The 18,652-nt window shown below is 40.6% G+C and overlaps 1 protein-coding gene across 5 annotated transcripts in view; it reads right to left on the bottom strand.

Moving 5' to 3' along the window:
• Window positions 1-14,127, bottom strand: part of LOC129816314 (platelet-activating factor acetylhydrolase IB subunit alpha2-like) — a 29,132-nt gene extending 15,005 nt beyond the window's left edge. Inside the window, exons 1-3 of one of the 5 annotated variants that reach the window (XM_055870653.1) lie at window positions 13,516-14,117; window positions 12,949-13,030; window positions 284-373 (exon numbers count right to left, since the gene is read on the bottom strand). In XM_055870653.1, coding sequence (XP_055726628.1) covers window positions 284-373; window positions 12,949-13,029 — 171 coding nt within the window. In that variant the 5' untranslated portion in view covers window position 13,030; window positions 13,516-14,117. Of the gene's footprint in view, window positions 1-283; window positions 374-8,691; window positions 8,718-12,948; window positions 13,031-13,515 lie in introns of those variants that run through there. The other 4 variants (XM_055870643.1, XM_055870636.1, XM_055870672.1 and 1 more) reach the window with 4 other exon arrangements.
• Window positions 14,128-18,652: the final 4,525 nt, after the last annotated feature.

The raw sequence follows: 18,652 nt of genomic DNA on the forward strand, positions 1-18,652 counted from the left end.
AGTAGCAACCAACAGCTAGCTGTTTGATGAGCTGTAGCAGCAGCTCTCACGCTACATTGACTGGGAACAATCAATGAATAGGCTAATGTGTTATTTTGCAATGGAATTTTTTTATTCTCCCGGACAATTGGCCGGCGCCAAATTGTATTTATCGCCTTTTCATTTATATTTTTGGGGGGCCAAAAGCCAGCTGTTACCGGCTAACGGAAACCCTGACACACACACACACACACACACACACATACAAAGTATGTTGTCTACACAGGCATCTGTCCTCTCTCACCTCGTACTGCTGCATTAGCTGCACCATGGAGTCTCCAATAAACAGCACCTCTGGCTCTGCATCCTTACACTCCTGAACAAACCGCGTGTGCTGCAGAAACACAACACGTCATCCCCAGGCAGACACTTTACAGCCAAAAAGTTCTACAGCTGCCCCATCGAGAGCATCTTGACTGGCTGCATCCCCGCTTGGTAAACTCCAGCCACCAAAGACATAATATTGTTCACTCTGCTACCGTCTGGCAATTTGTACCGGAGCATCGGCTCCCGGACCAACAAGCTCAGAGACAGCTTCTACCCCCAATTCATAAGACTGGGCGGTATACCTTATATACTGTATATATACTGTATACAGGGGTATTTGGAAAAAGCCACGGGATGGTTTTTCAATACCATTGAAACTATTTATTTTAAAACATTTGAATATTTGTACCTAAGTAAATCCCTGCAGTCAACTTGTGCAATTCGTTTGGAGATAAAGAAAACTGCATTCTTAATTTCATATCATTTTCATTATGAAGCTTACTGGTATTTATTATTACTTATTATGGATCCCCATTAGCTGCTGCCAAAGCAGCAGCTACTTATCCTGGGGTCCAGCAAAATTACAGCAGTTTATACAATTGTAAACATTACAATACATTCACAGATTTCACAACACACTGTGTGACCTCAGGCCCATACTCTCCCCCTCCCACATATCTACAGTAGTAAATGAATGTGTATGTATAGTGCGTATGTTAATCGTGTGTGTGTGGGTGTGTATGCATGTGTCTGTGCCAATGTTTGTGTTGCTTCACAGTCCCCGCTGTTCCATAAGGTGTTTATCTGTTTTTTAAATCAAATTTTACTGCTGGCATGAGTTACTTGATCTGGAATAGAGTTCCATGTAGTCATGGCTCTATGTAGTACTGTGTGCCTCCCAGTCTGTTCTGGACTTGGGGATTGTGAAGAGACCTCTTGTGGCATGACTTGTGGGGTATGCATGTGTGTCCGAGCTGTGTGCCAGTAGTTTAGACAGACAGCTCGGTGCATTCAACATGTCAATACCTCTGGTAGTCCCCAGTCACGTCACCTGGTGCTTGTTTACAAGCACACAACGACGAGAGACCAACTGTAGTGCAGCATGCTCCATGTAATGTTTATCAGCTAGATATCTTATAACTATTATATTAACTGTCTAAAATGTGCTAAATGCTCTGCAGTTTAGATTTAGTTTGCTAATTTACTGGTTAGCATCTTCCGAAACCAAGCGTTCCCTTGGTAACAGAAGAGAATCTCCTCCTGGATCAAGAGGCTGGCTGCCTAATATTTGTTTTGTGCGTGCAACAAACTGTGAGAAGCACTTGAGTTACTTGTATAGTTTAGGTCAGACACTGTATGAAATGTTTGCAATGCGCTCGTTTGCATTTAGTGAGCATTCTCTACGGGATTTGACATGTACTTGTTAGCATTGCTAACCTTAGGATTACAGAGTATGAGTGGGCTTTGAAAACAGCAGCCCTTGTGTTCAGTGCCAGTATTACCAAATATTCCGGTATGGCACAAGGCCGGTATGAAGGTATGACAAATCTGGATATCTCCCAAGCCTAAAAGGCGCTGCATGTGATAAGCCTCAGCAGAAGTCAGGGCATTCATACTTCTTGCCCTTTGTTGAGCAGCGCAGAGCTGTTGAGCAGAGCTGTTGTCAAGGAAGTGAGTGTGTTTATACAGGACCTCCCGCCCCCACCTACCATCAAACAATCATGTCAATGTGGAGCCCTCCACATTGTTACAGAATTTGTGAGGCGCACGGCGATGCGTTACGGAGCTCAATTTGGCCTCTGCATGCCTCCGGAGGCTCCGCAATTGCATCACAGCCTCAATATGGAGTCTCCGACCACATTTTGTAATAAGCATGAATTGGCTTTTACACACAAACAACTAGGTCTTCACGGGTTCAAAAAGTTTTACCCCTTCTGAAATGGACCTGGGGCTGCCCCACCCAGACCCAATATGCATAAATAATTGTTTTATATATAGAAACCCGCTCCGAACGGACCAGAGAAAAACTAGACCCATTTCTTATAGACCTGGTCGGATCCAGATCCGGTCTGAGTGAGGGAAGCTGCAGAAAAGTCATTTTTTAAGCTACTTTATTAACCGGAGCTGATAAAGCGCAAGGAGGAGAGAGGTGCCACTCTAGCAGGCGGGGGAGGGGCCGTACTGTGAATGAGTGACAGGAAGCAGGGAGGGAGAGACAGGAACCGACCAAGTAGACTTGAGCTATAGTAGACTAATAGCTGCCATAGCTAAGTAATTTATCATCAAATATGTTAACGTAGTACCCGTCTTGACTGAGTCAAACCAGGAGAAGCTAGTTACGTTAGCTAATGTTAGCTAGCTAGGCTAATTGAGGCTGCAGTGCATGAGCTTTCCCGTCCTACAGTTACAAATAACTCCATTCAGAATATTAAGTAGCAGCCTGCCAGTTGGCTCTTGGTCGTTGTACCTGATCCTTCTCCTTTAACTTTTAATTCCATCTTCCATTGTTTAGATATCTCCTAACTTTTGCCAAACAGAGGCTCTATGACTGTAACCTATTGCCGCTTTGATGACTTATGATTGGCCGCCCAACAAGAACAATTTACACACGCCACCTCACTATCGTGAAAAGCAAGAGCAGCAACATAAAGTCTCTCACTCTCAAAATTACACATATCCGAGACCCATGACAATCATATCAGAACCGACCAAGACCCGCAACATTATTTAGAATTCGGGTACAGGATCGGGTATTCGCGTACAGGTGGATCCGTGAAGATCTCTACCGACAACTCAAACACACGTGGGTGATTCTCACGAACTTGGTACATTTGAAAATTCACAGGCAAAACACTTTTTATTTTATAATGCCTAATTGCCTAAGATTAAAAAAAAGGTCATTTTGATTTAAGTATATTTTCATTTTAATCAGTTGTCATTACCGTAACATGTGACATGTTCATAACCTGGATTTTTTTTAAATATTTCTGTTTGAACTTCTTTGGGACTGGGGGCAGTATTGAGTAGCTTGGATGAATAAGGTGCCCAGAGTAAACTGCCTGCTACACAGGCCCAAAAGCTAGAATATACATATAATTAGTAGATTTGGATAGAAAACTCTGAAGTTTCTAAAACTGTTTGAATGATGTCTGTGAGTATAACATAACTCATATGGCAGGCAAAAACCAGAGAAAAAAATACAACCAGGAAGTGGGAAATCTGAGGTTTGTAGATTTTCAAGTCTTTGCCTATCCAATATACAGTGTCTATGTGGTCATATTGCACTTCCCAAGGCTTCCACTAGATGTCAATAGTCTTAGAACCTTGTTTCAGGCTTCTACTATGAAGGGGGAGCGAATAAGAGCTGTTTGACTAAGAGGTCTGGCAGAATGCCATGAGCTAAGTCAGGCGCGCTGCTGTGAGAGCGAGCTGCGTTCCTTTTCATTTCTAAAGACAAAGGAATTGTCTGATTGAAACATTATTGAAGATTTATGATAAAACATCCTAAAGATTGATTCTATACATCGTTTGACATGTTTCTACAAACTGTAATATAACTATAAGAAACGTCCCCTGAAAAAGAGACGTTTCTTGTTTTGCTGAGTTTAGTTAAATGCCATTTAGCTAAATGCACCACCTAGGGCAAAGCAAACATTAGCTCTAATACAGGTTGCTACCAGTGGTGGTGTAGATCAGCATGTTGTTTGTGCAACGCACCAGGCACAGCCAGAAGAGGACTGGCCACCCCTCAGAACCTGGTTCCTCTCTAGGGTTCTGGTCTTTCTGAGTTTTTCCTAGCCACCATGCTTCTACATCTGCATTGCTTGCTGTTTGGTGTTTTAGGCTCGGTTTCTGTACAGCACTTTGTGGTCCCGTGTGGCTCAGTTGGTAGAGCATGGCGCTTGCAACGCCAGGGTTGTGGGTTCAATTCCCACGGGGGGACCAGGGTTCAATTCCCACGGGGGGACCAGGATGAATATGTATGAACTTTCCAATTTGTAAGTCGCTCTGGATAAGAGCGTCTGCTAAATGACTTAAATGTAATGTAAATGTGACATCGGCAGATGAAAAAAGGGCTTTATAAATAAATGTGATTGATTAATGTTCTGAATCTTTGTCTAAATGCTATTCAAATGCAATTAGGGTCCCGTGGGAAACACCAACCAACACTTTGATTCATACCCTGTCATAACTCCTACCTGGCTTTTTAATTTGCTGTTTGAATAATCATTCTATTCTATTTCTATGATCCAAAACATTTGGGTGAACTGTTGGAATCTATAGCGCAAGTTAAATCGCAATATTTGTTTTTCCCCTTATCATGCAAGTCTACTAACAACCTGGTAACTTTACCAGTATATGCAAACATTTGGTGGCACAGAAAGAAAGGAAATGTATATCTTCTTCAGGAGATGTACTTCAAAAGTAAGTAGGCTATACCTTAAAAATCTATTTTTTTGCTGCTTCTAAATTGAATGTGGTGCTCCTAACTTTTCTACCAATGAAAAACAGTGCTACCAATTATATATATCTTTATTAGAGCCCTGGTTACAACACAGATCTAAAATCAACGTCAAGTGAACTGTTAGCAAACCTTTCTGCAAGGACAAGTGAGTCATCAATAACACTCATCTGCAACCTCTTTCCTTTCTTCTGTACAGTTGCTTTTTTATGCTTCTCCACCTTAGCTTTTGAAGCTTTCTTTCCTTATCTGCCAATCTCAATAAAAATAAGTTTAGATTAATCAGATTGTTCTGTTTATTATTAAACAACCCCGAAAAGGAGCATTACACCCAAACATGTTAAGTTTGTCCGATGTTTTCATACCTCAAAACTCTTATGGGGATAGTTCACCCAAATAAAAAAATTACATTGGTGAATTGGTTTCCTTACCCTGTAAGCAGTTGATGAACAAGGTAAGATAGCAAACCATGCTTTGGTTTTGTTTAGCATTTATAGCACAAAACCATTGCAAGTGGATATCCCCGGCATAAGCATTTTCACGCTCCATATCCAAATCATCCCAAAGTGTAAAAAAAAGCATTGCATAGCTCAATAAAGTTAATTTAAGATATGGAAATGAAATGCGAAAAATTCTAATATCATGGATAATAACTTACATTGGTTTTGTGCTATAAATGCTACAAAGTTGGAGACCGTGACCAGGTAAACAAAATACAAGCATAGATAGTCTTATCTCGTTCATAGACCACTTACAGAGTAAGGAAACCAATATGCCATTTTGTAATGTGTGTGAACTATCCCTTTAAGTCCACATCCTAGGCCATTCACTGTGTAAATACACCCATTATGCAAAAAATATATAAAATAAATTAATGAAAAAGATAGGCACCAAATAAGATCTGGAAATGATGGTGTTGAGGCGTACAACTGGCTCTACACAATCAATGGCATGGGATGTGTATTTATCTTGTGAAAAGCATGAGCTGGCGCACATCCCCAAAAAGTTAGTAGAGGTGCTGACTAACAGTGAGTAAACTGTAGGCTATAAAAATAGAGTCACACACTCTCTATATAAAGTACATTTGGAAAGTATTCAGACCCCGTGATTTTCCCCATATTGTTACATTACAGCCTTATTCTAAAATGTATTAAATATTTTTACACCCCCTAAATCTACACACAATAGCCCATAATGAGCAAATACAGGTTGACATTGTTGCAAGTTTATTACAAATTAAAAAAAGGTCACATTTACATAAGTATTCAGACCCTTTACTCAGTACTTTGTTTAAGCACCTTTGGCAATGATTAAGCCTCGAGTCTTCTTGGGTATGACACTACAAGCTTGGCACACCTGTATTTGGTGAGTTCTCCCAGTCTTCTCTGCAGAGCCTCTCAAGCTGTCAGGTTGGATGGAGAGTGTTGCTGCACAGCTATTTTCAGGTCTCTCCAGAGATGTTCGATCGAGTTCAAGTCCGGTCTCTGGCTGGGCCACTCAAGGACATTGAGACTTGTTTCGAAGCCACTCCTGCATTGTCTTGGCTGTGTGCTTAGGGTCCTTGTCCAGTTGGAAGGTGAACCTTCGCCCCAGTCTGAGGTCCTGTGCACTCTGGAGCAGGTTTTCGTCAAGGATCTTTCTGTACTTTGCTCCGTTCATCTTTCCCTCGATCCTGACTAGTCTCCCAGTCCCTGCCGCTGAAAAACATCCACACATCATGATGCTGCCACTAAGCTTCATCATAGGGATGGTGCCAGGTTTCCTCCAGACGTAACGCTTGGCATTCAGGCCAAAGAATTCAATTTTGGTTTCATCAGATCAGAGAATCTAGTTTCTCATGGTCTAAAGAGTCCAGCTCTAGGAAGAGTCTTGGTTGTTTCAAACTTCCATTTAAGAATGATGGAGGCCACTGTGTTCTTGGGGACCTTCGATGCAGCAGAAATTTGATGGTACCCTTCCCCAGATCTGTGCCTCGACACAATCCTGTCTCTGAGCTCTACTGACAATTCCTTCGACCACATACCCAAGAAGACTCAAGGCTTTTTGCTCTGACGTGCATTTCCAAATCATGTCCAATTAATTGAATTTACCACAGGTGGGCTTCAATCAAGTTGTAGAAACATCTCAAGGATGATTAATGGAAATAGGACACACCTGAGCTCAATTTTGAGTCTCATAGCAAAGGGTTTGAATACTTACGCAAATAAGGTATTTCTGTTTATTATTTTTAAGACAATTGCAAACATTTCTAAAAACCTGTTTTTGCTTTGTCATTATGGGGCTTTGTGTGTAGATGGATGGATAAAACAATATTCCATCCATTTTAGAATAAGGCTGTAACATAACAAAATGTGAAAAAGGGAAGGGTCTGAACTTTCCGAATGCACTGTAAGCTCCCAGTAATGTAATGCATCGGGTAAACCACCAGTTTTGGCATCATCTTCTATTCATAATGAGAATTAATGTTGGAATTTGAGTGTAATGTCCCCTTAACACAATTTATATCAAAGTTTGTCAGTTGCTTTCAGACCTCAAAAGTAGTGTAATCTCAAGAAGAGTCTAAATCGCATGCCAGCAATTAGAACATCATACTATATGTCTCCACCCAAATGGTTTGTATTGCTTTTATTCGGAACCCCATTAGCTGTTGAAGAAGCAGCAGCTATTCTTCCTGGGGTCCACACAAAACATGACACTAGGACTAAAGAACAATGACTATTTTAAAAAGTAATAAGAACTAGAAAATAAAGAAAAATAAATTAATAATACTACAAGTAATGAATGGGTGTCTCCTCATTGTTCCTTGAGGTGTTTTCTTCTATTTTTTAAGAGATTGTATTGCTTGCCTGAGTTGGAAGAGAAGTCCATGTAGTCATTGCTCTATACAGCACTGTGCGTCTCCCAGCCTCTGTTCCGGACTGAGAAGAGACCCCAATTGCGTGTCATGTGGGATATGTATAGGTTTTGAGCTGTGTGTTAACTGGCTGAAGAGACAATTCTGTACTTTCAGCATGTCAATACTTCTTACAAAGACCAGCAGTGACGCAGTCAATCTCTCATCCACTCTGAACCAGGAGAGTCTGACCTGCATGTTATTGACATTGGCCCGCCGTGTACATTTAAGGGCCAGACGTGCTGCTCTGTTCTGGGCCAGCTGCAGCATTCTCTGTCTTTTTTTGCCACACATGACCATACAACTGGGCAATAGTCAAGATGCAACAAAACCAGAGCTTGCAGGACTTTTTGGTAGCATGTGATGTTAAAAAAGAAGATACTCTCTTTATCACAGACAAACCTCTCCACATATTTACAACAATATAATCAATATGCTTTGACCATGAAAGTTTACAATCTAATATAACACCAAGAAGTTTAGTCTTCAGTGGAAAAGATACCCACCACAAATCCGGGAAAATTTTGGTGCTCAACTTTTCCATTCATTTTTGGATTGTTTGCATACAGCTGAGCTGAATCTACAAAACAGATGGTCTAGGATGGGGACATTTGTTGACCAAAGACCACTTTTGAGTTCTGAAAACATCAGACAAAATGTAGATTTTTAAGTGTAATGTGCCTTTAAAAAACAAAGTGCTTCCCCTATATTTTATTTTTGCAGTGGTGGGACACGAAATGGTCACGGAAGGGGCAGGGGTGGTGGTTGGTCAGATTTTTTCCCTCCAGGTTTCCCCTCTTAAAAATCACTTTTCTACAAGAAAAACAACAACATTGAATGTGCTAACAATGCTTAAACCACACCAGGAGACCATCTATTCATGCACTTTCTAATCTATTATACTGTAAATAGTTGAATCAATAATATTGCTCAAAGTATTACACAGTCATGGTGATGGTCATCTAAAATGGCTAAATGGGTTGTGAAAGGACAATTATCAATTAAAACATAATAAAAGAGACCAGCTTACCTTGTAGCCATCTTTAATCTTCTCTTCTTAGTAATGCATTATGGGTCAAAATAAATAAACAAAAACACTGTACTTTGTAAAGGAACATTAAGAAATACTACGGTAATGTGAAACACGTGCTCAGACATGTTTTGCTAAAATATGACTAGTTTGTAACGGGAATACCTAGAAATGATAACTGTCTTTGAATACGTAGCACTTTAAACAATATTTCATAGGTTTTAATTAAATATGCTAGTTATTTTGGTAACACTTTACTTGACACCCAGCGTAAAAACACATTATGACACGGACATAATCATGTCATAATATGTCATAACAGCTGACATAGGTTATAACCTGTCATAGTATGCTCATAACACTCATGACCCATATATATATATACAGCTGTTGTGACATATATAGCCCGTGTAGCTCAGTCCCGTGTAGCTCAGTTGGTAGAGCATGGCGCTTGCAACGCCAGGGTTGTGGGTTCGATTCCCACGGGGGGCCAGTACAAAAAAAGTATGAATGTATGTACCTGTAAGTCGCTCTGGATAAGAGCGTCTGCTAAATGACTTAAATGTAAATGTAAATAGCGTTATTTTATGGCTGGTTATGTCAAAACCCACGTTTATTAAAATGTATTTGTGTTTATTCAAAAGTCCTTTGTTGTGTTGTTGTTGTAATGAATTCCTTACATTTTTTCCCAGCATATTTTAAATAACTTGTAGAAAATACACTTTATGACGAACATCATAAGGCATTATGACCATCCTGTGTCACTTACGACTAAGAAAATACACTCTATGACACATCAAGAAGCATTACGACCATCATAATCGTACAAACTAGATCGGCCTATCAGGTACATGCCCTTGTCAGTCATCAGTCCTGCCGCTGAAATCTGTTCCTACATTCATCCCAGTCATCAGAAACAGAGCATTGGGGTAGGTGCGTGTCTGACATCAATGTGTGCACAATTACCATGATCATTTAATATGGTCAATTTCTGAAAATGTAATATAACATAGCCTACTTGTCAACAGTATGTTTATGGTGTAATGGAATGTTTTGCCTTGTGTAGGTTTTGACATTTATGTAGGTGTCATAGTCAGCCACAAAATAACGCAACATATATCACAACAGGTCTAAATATATGTGTAATGAAAGTGGTATGTCAGCTGTTATGACATGATTATGACCGTGTCATAACGTGTTATGACGCTGTGTGTCAAGTAAAGCGTTACCGTTATTTTTTAGCAATTAAATGCATGTAAAGTCCTTGGACCCGAACGTATTATGTTAATGAGATTATTATTTACATTTTACACTTAAGATTTAAGCCCAAAACAGATTAAAGAGCCAGAAACCAAGCATAGTGAGCCTTAATATGAAAGTAAATAATTTACGAGTCCCTTTAGAAAGTATTCACACCCCCAGCCTGAATTGAAAATGGATTAAATTTAGAGTCACTGGCTTACACACAATACCCCATAATGTCAAAGTTGAATTATGTTTTTTTTTTATGTTTTTTTTATTACAAATTTAAACAATTTGAAAAGCTTAAATGTCTTGAGTCAATAATTATTCAACCCCTTTGTAATAGCAAGCCTAAATAAGAGTACAAATGTGCTTAACAAGTCACATAATAAATTGCATGGACTGTTGAACATGATTTTGAAGGACTGGCCCATCTCTGTACTCCACACATGCAATTATCTGTAAGGTTCTTCAGTCGAGCAGTGAATTTCATACACAGATCGAACCACAAAGACCAGGGAGGTTTTCCAATGCCTCGCAAAGAAAGTAACCTATTGGCAGATGGGTAAAAAATAAAACAAGGCACCTGCAAAAAATGTGGTAAAGCAAGTCACTTTTTGTCCCGAATACAAAGTGTTATGTTTGGGGAAAATCCAATACACTACTGATTACCACTCTCCAAATGATCAAGCAGAGTAGTGGCTGCATGATGTTATGGGTATGCTTCTAATCATTAAGGACTGGGTAGTTTTTCAGGATAAAAATAAATGGAATGGAGTTAAGCACAGGCAAACTCCTAGAGGAAAACCTAGTTCAGTCTGCTTTCCACTAGACACTGGGAGATGAATTCACCTTTCAGGAGGACAATAACCTAAAACACAAGGCCAAATTTACACTGGAGCTGCTTACCAAGACAGTGAATGTTCCTGAGTGGCCGAGTTACAGTTTTGACTTAAAGCAATGATCAACAACCAATTTGACAGAGCATGTAACATTTTGAAAAGAATAATGGGCAAATGTTTTACAATCCAGGTTTGCAAAGCTCTTAGCTCTTAAATCGACTCAGGTGAATAATTATGTAAATGAGATACTGTTTTTCTGCATTTAATTTTCAATAAATTTGCTAGCATTTCTAAAAACTGGTTTTCACTTCGTCATTATGGGGAATTGTGTGTAGATGGATGAGATTTTTATTTATTTAATAAAATGTTGAATTTAAGCCTTTCTGAAGGCACTGTATATGAATTCATCACAGACATGGTTTAATGAGAATCACCCACACACACTTTTACACTCATCATATGCTGCTGCTACTCAGTTCTTTATTTTAATCGTATTATTATCTATCCAGATGCCTAGTCACATTACCCTGCCTTCATGTACATACTGTATCTAGCTCAAATAGATCATACACCTGCACATTGATCTGGTACTAGTACTCCCTGTATATAGCTCCATTCTTGTGCATTTTATTCCTTGTGTTACTAGTACTCCCTGTATATACACAATACATGGCCAAAAGTATATGGATACCTGCTCGTCCAACATCTCATTCCAAAATCATGGGCATTAATGGAGTTGGTCCACTCTTCTAGGAAGGCTTTCCACTAGATGTTGGAACATTGCTGCGGGGACATGCTTCCATTCAGCCACAAGAGCATTAATGCGGTCAGGCACTGATGTTGTGCGATTAGGCATAGCTCGCAGTCTGCCTTCCAATTCATCCCAAAGGTGTTTGATGGGGTTGAGGTCAGGGCTCTGTGCAGGCCAGTCAAGTTCTTCCACACCGATCTTGACAAACCATATCTGTATGGACCTTGCTTTGTAAGCACAGAAACATCTAGAATGTCATTGTATGCTTTAGCGGTAAGATTTCCCTTCACTGGAACTAAGGGGCCTAGCCCGAACCATGAAGAAACAGCCCAAAACCATTATTCCTCTTCCACTAAACTTTACAGTTGGCACTATGTATTGGGGCAGGTAGCATTCTCCTAGCATCCGCCAAACCCAGATCCGTCCGTCGGACGGCCAGATGGTGAAGCGTGGTTCATCAGTCCAGAGAACACGTTTCCACTGCTCCAGAGTCCAATGGCGGCGAGGTTGACATCACTCCAGCCGGTGCTTGTCATTGCGCATGGTGATCTTAGGCTTGTGTGCGGCTGCTCGGCCATGGAAACCCCTTTCATGAAGCTCCAGACGAACAGTTCTTGTGCTGACGTTGCTTCCGGAGGAAGTTGGGATCTCGGTAGTGAGTGTGGCAACCGAGGACAGACGATTCTTACGCACTACGCACTCCAGCACTCGGCAGTCCCGTTCTGTGAGCTTGTGTGGCCTACCACTTCACGGCTGAGCCATTGTTGCTCCTATACATTTTCACTTCACAATAACAGCACATACAGTTGACTGGGGCAGCTCTAGTTGAGCAGAAATTTGACAACTGACTTGTTGGAAAGGTGGCTTCCTATGACGGTGCCACGTTCAGTCACTGAGCTCTTCAGTAAGGACATTCTACTGCCAATGTCTGTCTATAGAGATCTATGCAGATTGCATGGTTGTGTGCTCGATTTTATACACCTGTCTGCAACGGGTGTGGCTAAAATAGCCAAATCCACTAATTTGAAGGGGTGTCCACATACACTATATATACAAAAGTATCTCCATTCTTGTGTATTTTATTCCTTGTGTTACTATTTCTCTTTTCATTATTATTTTTAAACTCTGCATCGTTGGGAAGGGCTAGTAAGCAAGCATTTCACCGTTAAGTCTACACCCGTTGTATTTGGCGCATGTAACAACTACAATTTGATTTGTTATATACTGGTGGAGATGGAGATTGAATTTAAGATGGACATGATTCTCTGTTCCATCCATGTTAGGTTCTCTCTATGTTTTCTACACACACACATGTATTACCATGAATCAGTGACCTTAGGTTTTGTAGAGGCTGAGTACTTCGGGTAAGTTACTGACAGGACAGTATGGTGCAGTTAGACAGAGGCAGTAGGGTCGACTAACCTGGGCCATCCAGCGGTCGTCTCCCTGTATATCCTCCACTGCCTGGGCCACTGCTGCTGGGTTCATCTCATCGCCACTCATCCTATCAGACACACATCACAGAGGAATTAACGTTACAACACACACACAATAAAACATAATATGTCCATTAATATGCCCTAGAGAATAACACCTGGTAGGTTTCTATTGACAGAAAGTTGTTGAGCTTCTAGCTTTCGGTTTGTGCAGAGTGGGTGGTGAGAGACAACATTGCCTGCTGGGAGGCCTCACAGACAGCCAGCGGTGGGATGGTCGGGAGAATCTAATGACAACACCGAGGCGAAGGCAATGAAGCCAAAGGGCTGAAATTTCGCACATATCGTATCTACTGATAACAACAACGCACTGTCCTTAGCGCTAGCAGTTCTGCAAGCTTAATTTGAGTTTGAATTATGGAATTATGAAATGGCCATGCTAGACGACCCAAGAAACTGCGTTAATAACTGCGGACTGTCGCTGTTGTCTCTCTCGACCAACACACAACGCAAGCCCGCGAGTCAGTCAGCCCGTGAAACCGCCGTACCCTACCCCTTGTACCTGGAAGCTTCTGATGGTGGCTAGTTCTTGTCAATATAACATGAATATTTCCTTGCGCACGGAGGCTGCACGGCTCCGATTTTTTTTGCATCCAATGATGATAGTGCTTCGGTGCAGATTCTGCTCTCGCACTTGGATGCTAGCAAGCTAACGTTAGCTGGCTAACAACTCACCCTGAAATTAGCTCCTCGTTTCCTGTCAATAAAGAACTACGATATAGCTTCTCTATTACTCTAACAATCAACTATCTGCTAAATAAATGTCTCAGAGATTGTTCTAAATGTGAAACTTATCGGTCGAGTCGACCCAACCTCCCGCTCTTCAGCATCCGACGTTTCCTTTTTGTTCCCTCCCTTCTCTCTCCAGCAGGGTTGCCAGGTCAAGCTAAATTTCTAGCCCAATTACCACAGAAAATGTGCACAAAAGACCTGAAACTAGACACATTTCTTTTTCACAGCAAGAGATGAGTTGCCATATTTATACAATAAAACCTTTTCCCACAACGTTATCGAGCCAATTAAGAAGGAATATCAGAGTAACTTCTAAAGACGAAAATTCGTGTTTCCTCAAAATAAGAATTATTGCAAGCTATAACATGACGTAATAAAGGAATTTGAATATGTGGTAAGATAAAAGACAATTCACCCTTATTAAACTCGCTAGATCATTTGCACAAGGGGGTATGGTATATGGCCAACATACCTGCTAATGGCTATTCTTAAGCATGAGGCAACGCAGACGTTAGCCGTGGGATATTGGCCATATACCGCAAACACTGGGATTCCTTATTGCTATAATAAACTGGTTACCAAAGTAATTCCAACAGTAAAAAGTAATGTTTTGTCATACGCGTGCTATATGGTCTGATATACTACGGCTTTCAGCCAATCAGCATTCAGGGCTCAAACCAGGTTTATAATTAAGCAATAAGGCCTGAGGGGGTGTGGTATATGGCAAATGCTAAGGGGAGGGGCTCGAACCACCCAGTCAGGGCTCCAGTTTATAATTGTAAATTAATCCCCTTTGCGCATGTATTTGTATTTATTATTGATCCCAATTAACTTGTGCCAAGGCAGCAGCTACTCTTCCTGGGGTCCGACAAAATTAAGGCAGTTATACAATTTTAAAAACATTACAATACATTCATAACAGATTTTAAAACACACTAAATGTGTGCCCTTAGGCCCCTACTCCACACCACATTATCTACAACACAAAACCTATGTGTACATGTGTGTATAGTGCATATGTTATCATGTGTGTGTATGCATGTGTCTGTGCCTATGTTTGTGTTACTTCACAGTCCCCACTGTTCCATAAGGTGTATTTTTATCTTTTTTTTTTTTTTATCTTTCTACTGCTTGCATTAGTTACCTGATGTGGAACAGATGTAGTTATGGCTCTATGTAGTACTGTGCACCTCCCATCATCTGTTCTGGACTTGGGGACTGTGAATAGACCTGTGGTGGCATGTCTTGTGGGGCATGCATGGGTGTCTGATCTGCATGCTGGCGCAGCAGGTAGCCTAGTGGTTACAGCGCTGAACTAGTAACCGAAAGGTTGCAAGATCCAATCCCCAAGGTAAAAATCTGTAGTTCTGCCCCTGAACAAGGCAGTTAACCCACTGTTCCTAGGTAGTCATTGAAAATAAGAATTTGTTATTAACTGACTTGCCTGGTAAAATAAAAACAGACAGCTTGGTGCTTTCAGCATGAGAGTACCTCTCACAAATACAAGTAGTGATGAAGTCAATATATCCTCCACTTTGATACAGGAGAGATTGACATGCATATTTTTAATGTTTGCTCACTGGTACATCCAAGGGCCAGCTGTGCTGCCCTGTTCTGAGCCAATTGCAATTTTCCTAAGTCCCACTTTGTGGCACCTGACCGCACGTCCAGGTGCGACAAAAGCCTGTAGGATCTGCCTTGTTGATAATGCTCTTTGTTAAGTGTTGCAGTCATTTCAGTCGCTGTAATAGCTAACGTGTATATTTTTGAGTCATCCGTATACATAGAAACTCTGGCTTTACTTAAAGCCAGTGGCATGTCGTTAGTAAAGATTGAAAAAAGGATGGGACCTAGACAGCTGCCCTGGGGAATTCCTGATTCTACCTGGATTTTGTGGGAGAGGCTTCCCTAAAATAACACCCTCTGTGTTCTGTTAGGCAGGTAACTATTTTTCCACAATATAGCAAGGGGTGTAAAGCCATGACACATTTGTTTTTCCAGCAGCAGACTATGATCGATAATGTCAAAAGCCACATTGAAGTCTAACAAAACACCCCCCACAAATGTTTTGTCATCAATTTCTCTCAGCCAATCATCAGTCATTTGTGTAAGTGATGTGCTTGTTGAATGTCCTACCCTATTAGCGTGCTGAAAGTCTGTTGTCAACTTGTTTACTGTAAAATAGCATTGTATCTGGTCAAACACAATTTTTTCAAAAACTTTACTAAGCGTTGGTAACAGGCTGATTGGTCGACTATTTGAGCCAGTAAAGGGAGCTTTACTTAGGTGGCGGAATGACTTTTGCTTCCCTCCAAGCCTGAGGGCACACACTCTCTAAAATGCTTACTTTGAAAATATGGGAAATAGGAGTGGCAATATCGTCAGCTATTATTCTCAGTGATTTTCCATCCAAGTTGTCAGACCCCGGTGGCTTGTCATTGTTGATAGACAACAATCATTTTTTCACCTCTTCCACACTCACTTTACAGAATTCAAAATTACAATACTTGTCTTTCATAATTTGGTCAGATATGCTTGGATGTGTAGTGTCAGCGTATGTTGCTGGCATGTCATGCCTAAGTTTGCTAATCTTGCCAATGAAAAAATCATTAAAGAAGTTAGCAATATCAGTCGGTTTTGTGATAAATGAGTCATCTGATTCAATGAATGATGGAACTGAATTTGCCTTTTTCCCCAAAATTTCATTTAAGGTGCTTCAAATCTTTTTACTATAATTCTTTATATCATTTATCTTTGTTTGATAGTGTAGTTTATTTTTTAAATTCAGTTTAGTTACATGATTTCTCAATTTGCAGTATCTTTGCCAATTGGTTTTGCAGCCAGACTTATTTGCCATTCCTTTTGCCTCATCCATCTCAACCATACAATTTTTCAATTCCTCATCAACCAACGGGGATTTAACAGTTTTTACAGTCATATTCTTAATGTGTGCATGCTTATTAGTAACTGGAATAAGCAATTTCATAGATGTGTCAAGTGCGAGGTCTGTTTCCTCCTCATTACACACCAATGGTAGAGTGGCCAGACAGAAGCCACTCCACAGTAAACAGCACATGACAGCCCGCTTGGAGTATGCCAAAAGGCACCTAAAGGAATCTCTGGTCTGATGTAACCAAGATTTAAATCTTTGGCAGGAATGCCAAGCATCATGTCTGGAGGAAACCTGGCACCATCCCTACGGTGAAGCATGGTGGTGGCAGCATCATGCTGTGGGGTTGTTTTTCAGTCATAGGGACTGGGAGACTAGTCAGGATCTAGGGAAAGATGAACAGAGCAAAGAGAGATCCTTAATGAAAACCTGTTCCAGAGGGCTCAGGACCTCAGACTTGGGTGAAGGTTCACCTTCCAACAGGACAACGACCCTAAGCACACAGACGAGACAGCACAGGAGTGGCATCGGGACAAGTCTCTGAATGTCCTTGAGTGCCCCAGCCAGAGCCCAGACTTGAACCAAATCGAACATCTCTTGAGAGACCTGAAAATAGCTGTGCAGCAACGCTACCCATCCAACCTGACAGAGCTTGAGAGGATCTGCAGAGAAGAATGGGAGAAACTCCCCAAATACAGGTGTGTCAAGCTTGCAGCATCATAACCAAGAAGACTCGAGGCTGTAATCGCTACCAAAGGTGCTTCAACAAAGTACTGAGTAAAGGGTCTGAATACTTATGTAAATGTGACATTTATTTTTTCCCCCACACAAATTTTAAAAAATCAGTTTTTACTTTGTCATCATGGAATATTGTGTGTAGATTGATGAGGGAAAAAAACAATTTTATCAATTTTAGAACAATGTAATGTAACAAAATGTGGAAAAAGTGAAGGGGTCTGGAAACTTACCAAATACACTTTAGGTCTAACTACAGTATACATGTTTGAGGGTTACTACTACAATACATCATTCAAAACATGAAAACATTACTACATAAAACCATTAAATACAGTTGGAATGTAGTTAGAACTCTCAAACTGTTTCCATCAAACAGAAAAACAACAAGTTGGATAAATACATTTAGATTGTAAATACTGCACTTTGCCTTTGCATTACCCATATATACTGAACAAAAATATAAGCGCAACATGCAACAATTTCAAAGACTTTACTGATATACAGTTCATATGAGGAAATCAGTCAATTGAAATACATCTTTAAGCCCTAATCTATGGATTTCACATGACTGTGAATACAGATATGCATCTGTTGGTCACAGATACAGTACCTTCAAAAAATGGGCCTCACAATGGGCCTCAGGATCTTGTCACAGTATTTCTATGTATTCAAATTGCCATCAATAAAATGTTCATTGTCCGTAGCTTATGCCTGCCCATACCATAACCTCCACCATGATGTCAACATTGTTCATAATGCCCACACGACGCCATACACATAGTCTGTGGTTGTGAGGCCGGTTGGACGTACTGCCATATTGTCTAAAACGACGTTGGAGGCAGCTTATGGTAGAGAAATGAACATTAAACTCTCTGGCAACAGCTCTGGTGGACATTCCTGCAGTCAGCATGCCAATTGCACACTCCCTCAAAACTTGAGACATCGGGGGAATTGTGTTGTGTGACAAAACTGTACATTTTAGAGTGGCCTTTTATTGTCCCCAGAACAAGGTGCACCTGTGTAATGGTCATCAGTTTCTTGATATGCCACACTTGTCAGGTGGATAGAATATCTTGGCAATGGAGAAATACTTACTAACAGGGAGGTAAAAACATTTGTTCACAAAATTTTAAAGAAATAAGCTTGTTGTGTTTTTTTTCGACCAACACTTTACATGTTGAGTTTATATTTTTGTTCAGTGTAGTTGTTACAGGTCATTCAAAGGCAGATTGCAGTATATGCATTTTATGGGTCATAGGTCAAATCAGTG

Source organism: Salvelinus fontinalis, chromosome 2 (genome assembly GCF_029448725.1).
Source record: "Salvelinus fontinalis isolate EN_2023a chromosome 2, ASM2944872v1, whole genome shotgun sequence".
Taxonomy (NCBI): domain Eukaryota; kingdom Metazoa; phylum Chordata; class Actinopteri; order Salmoniformes; family Salmonidae; genus Salvelinus; species Salvelinus fontinalis.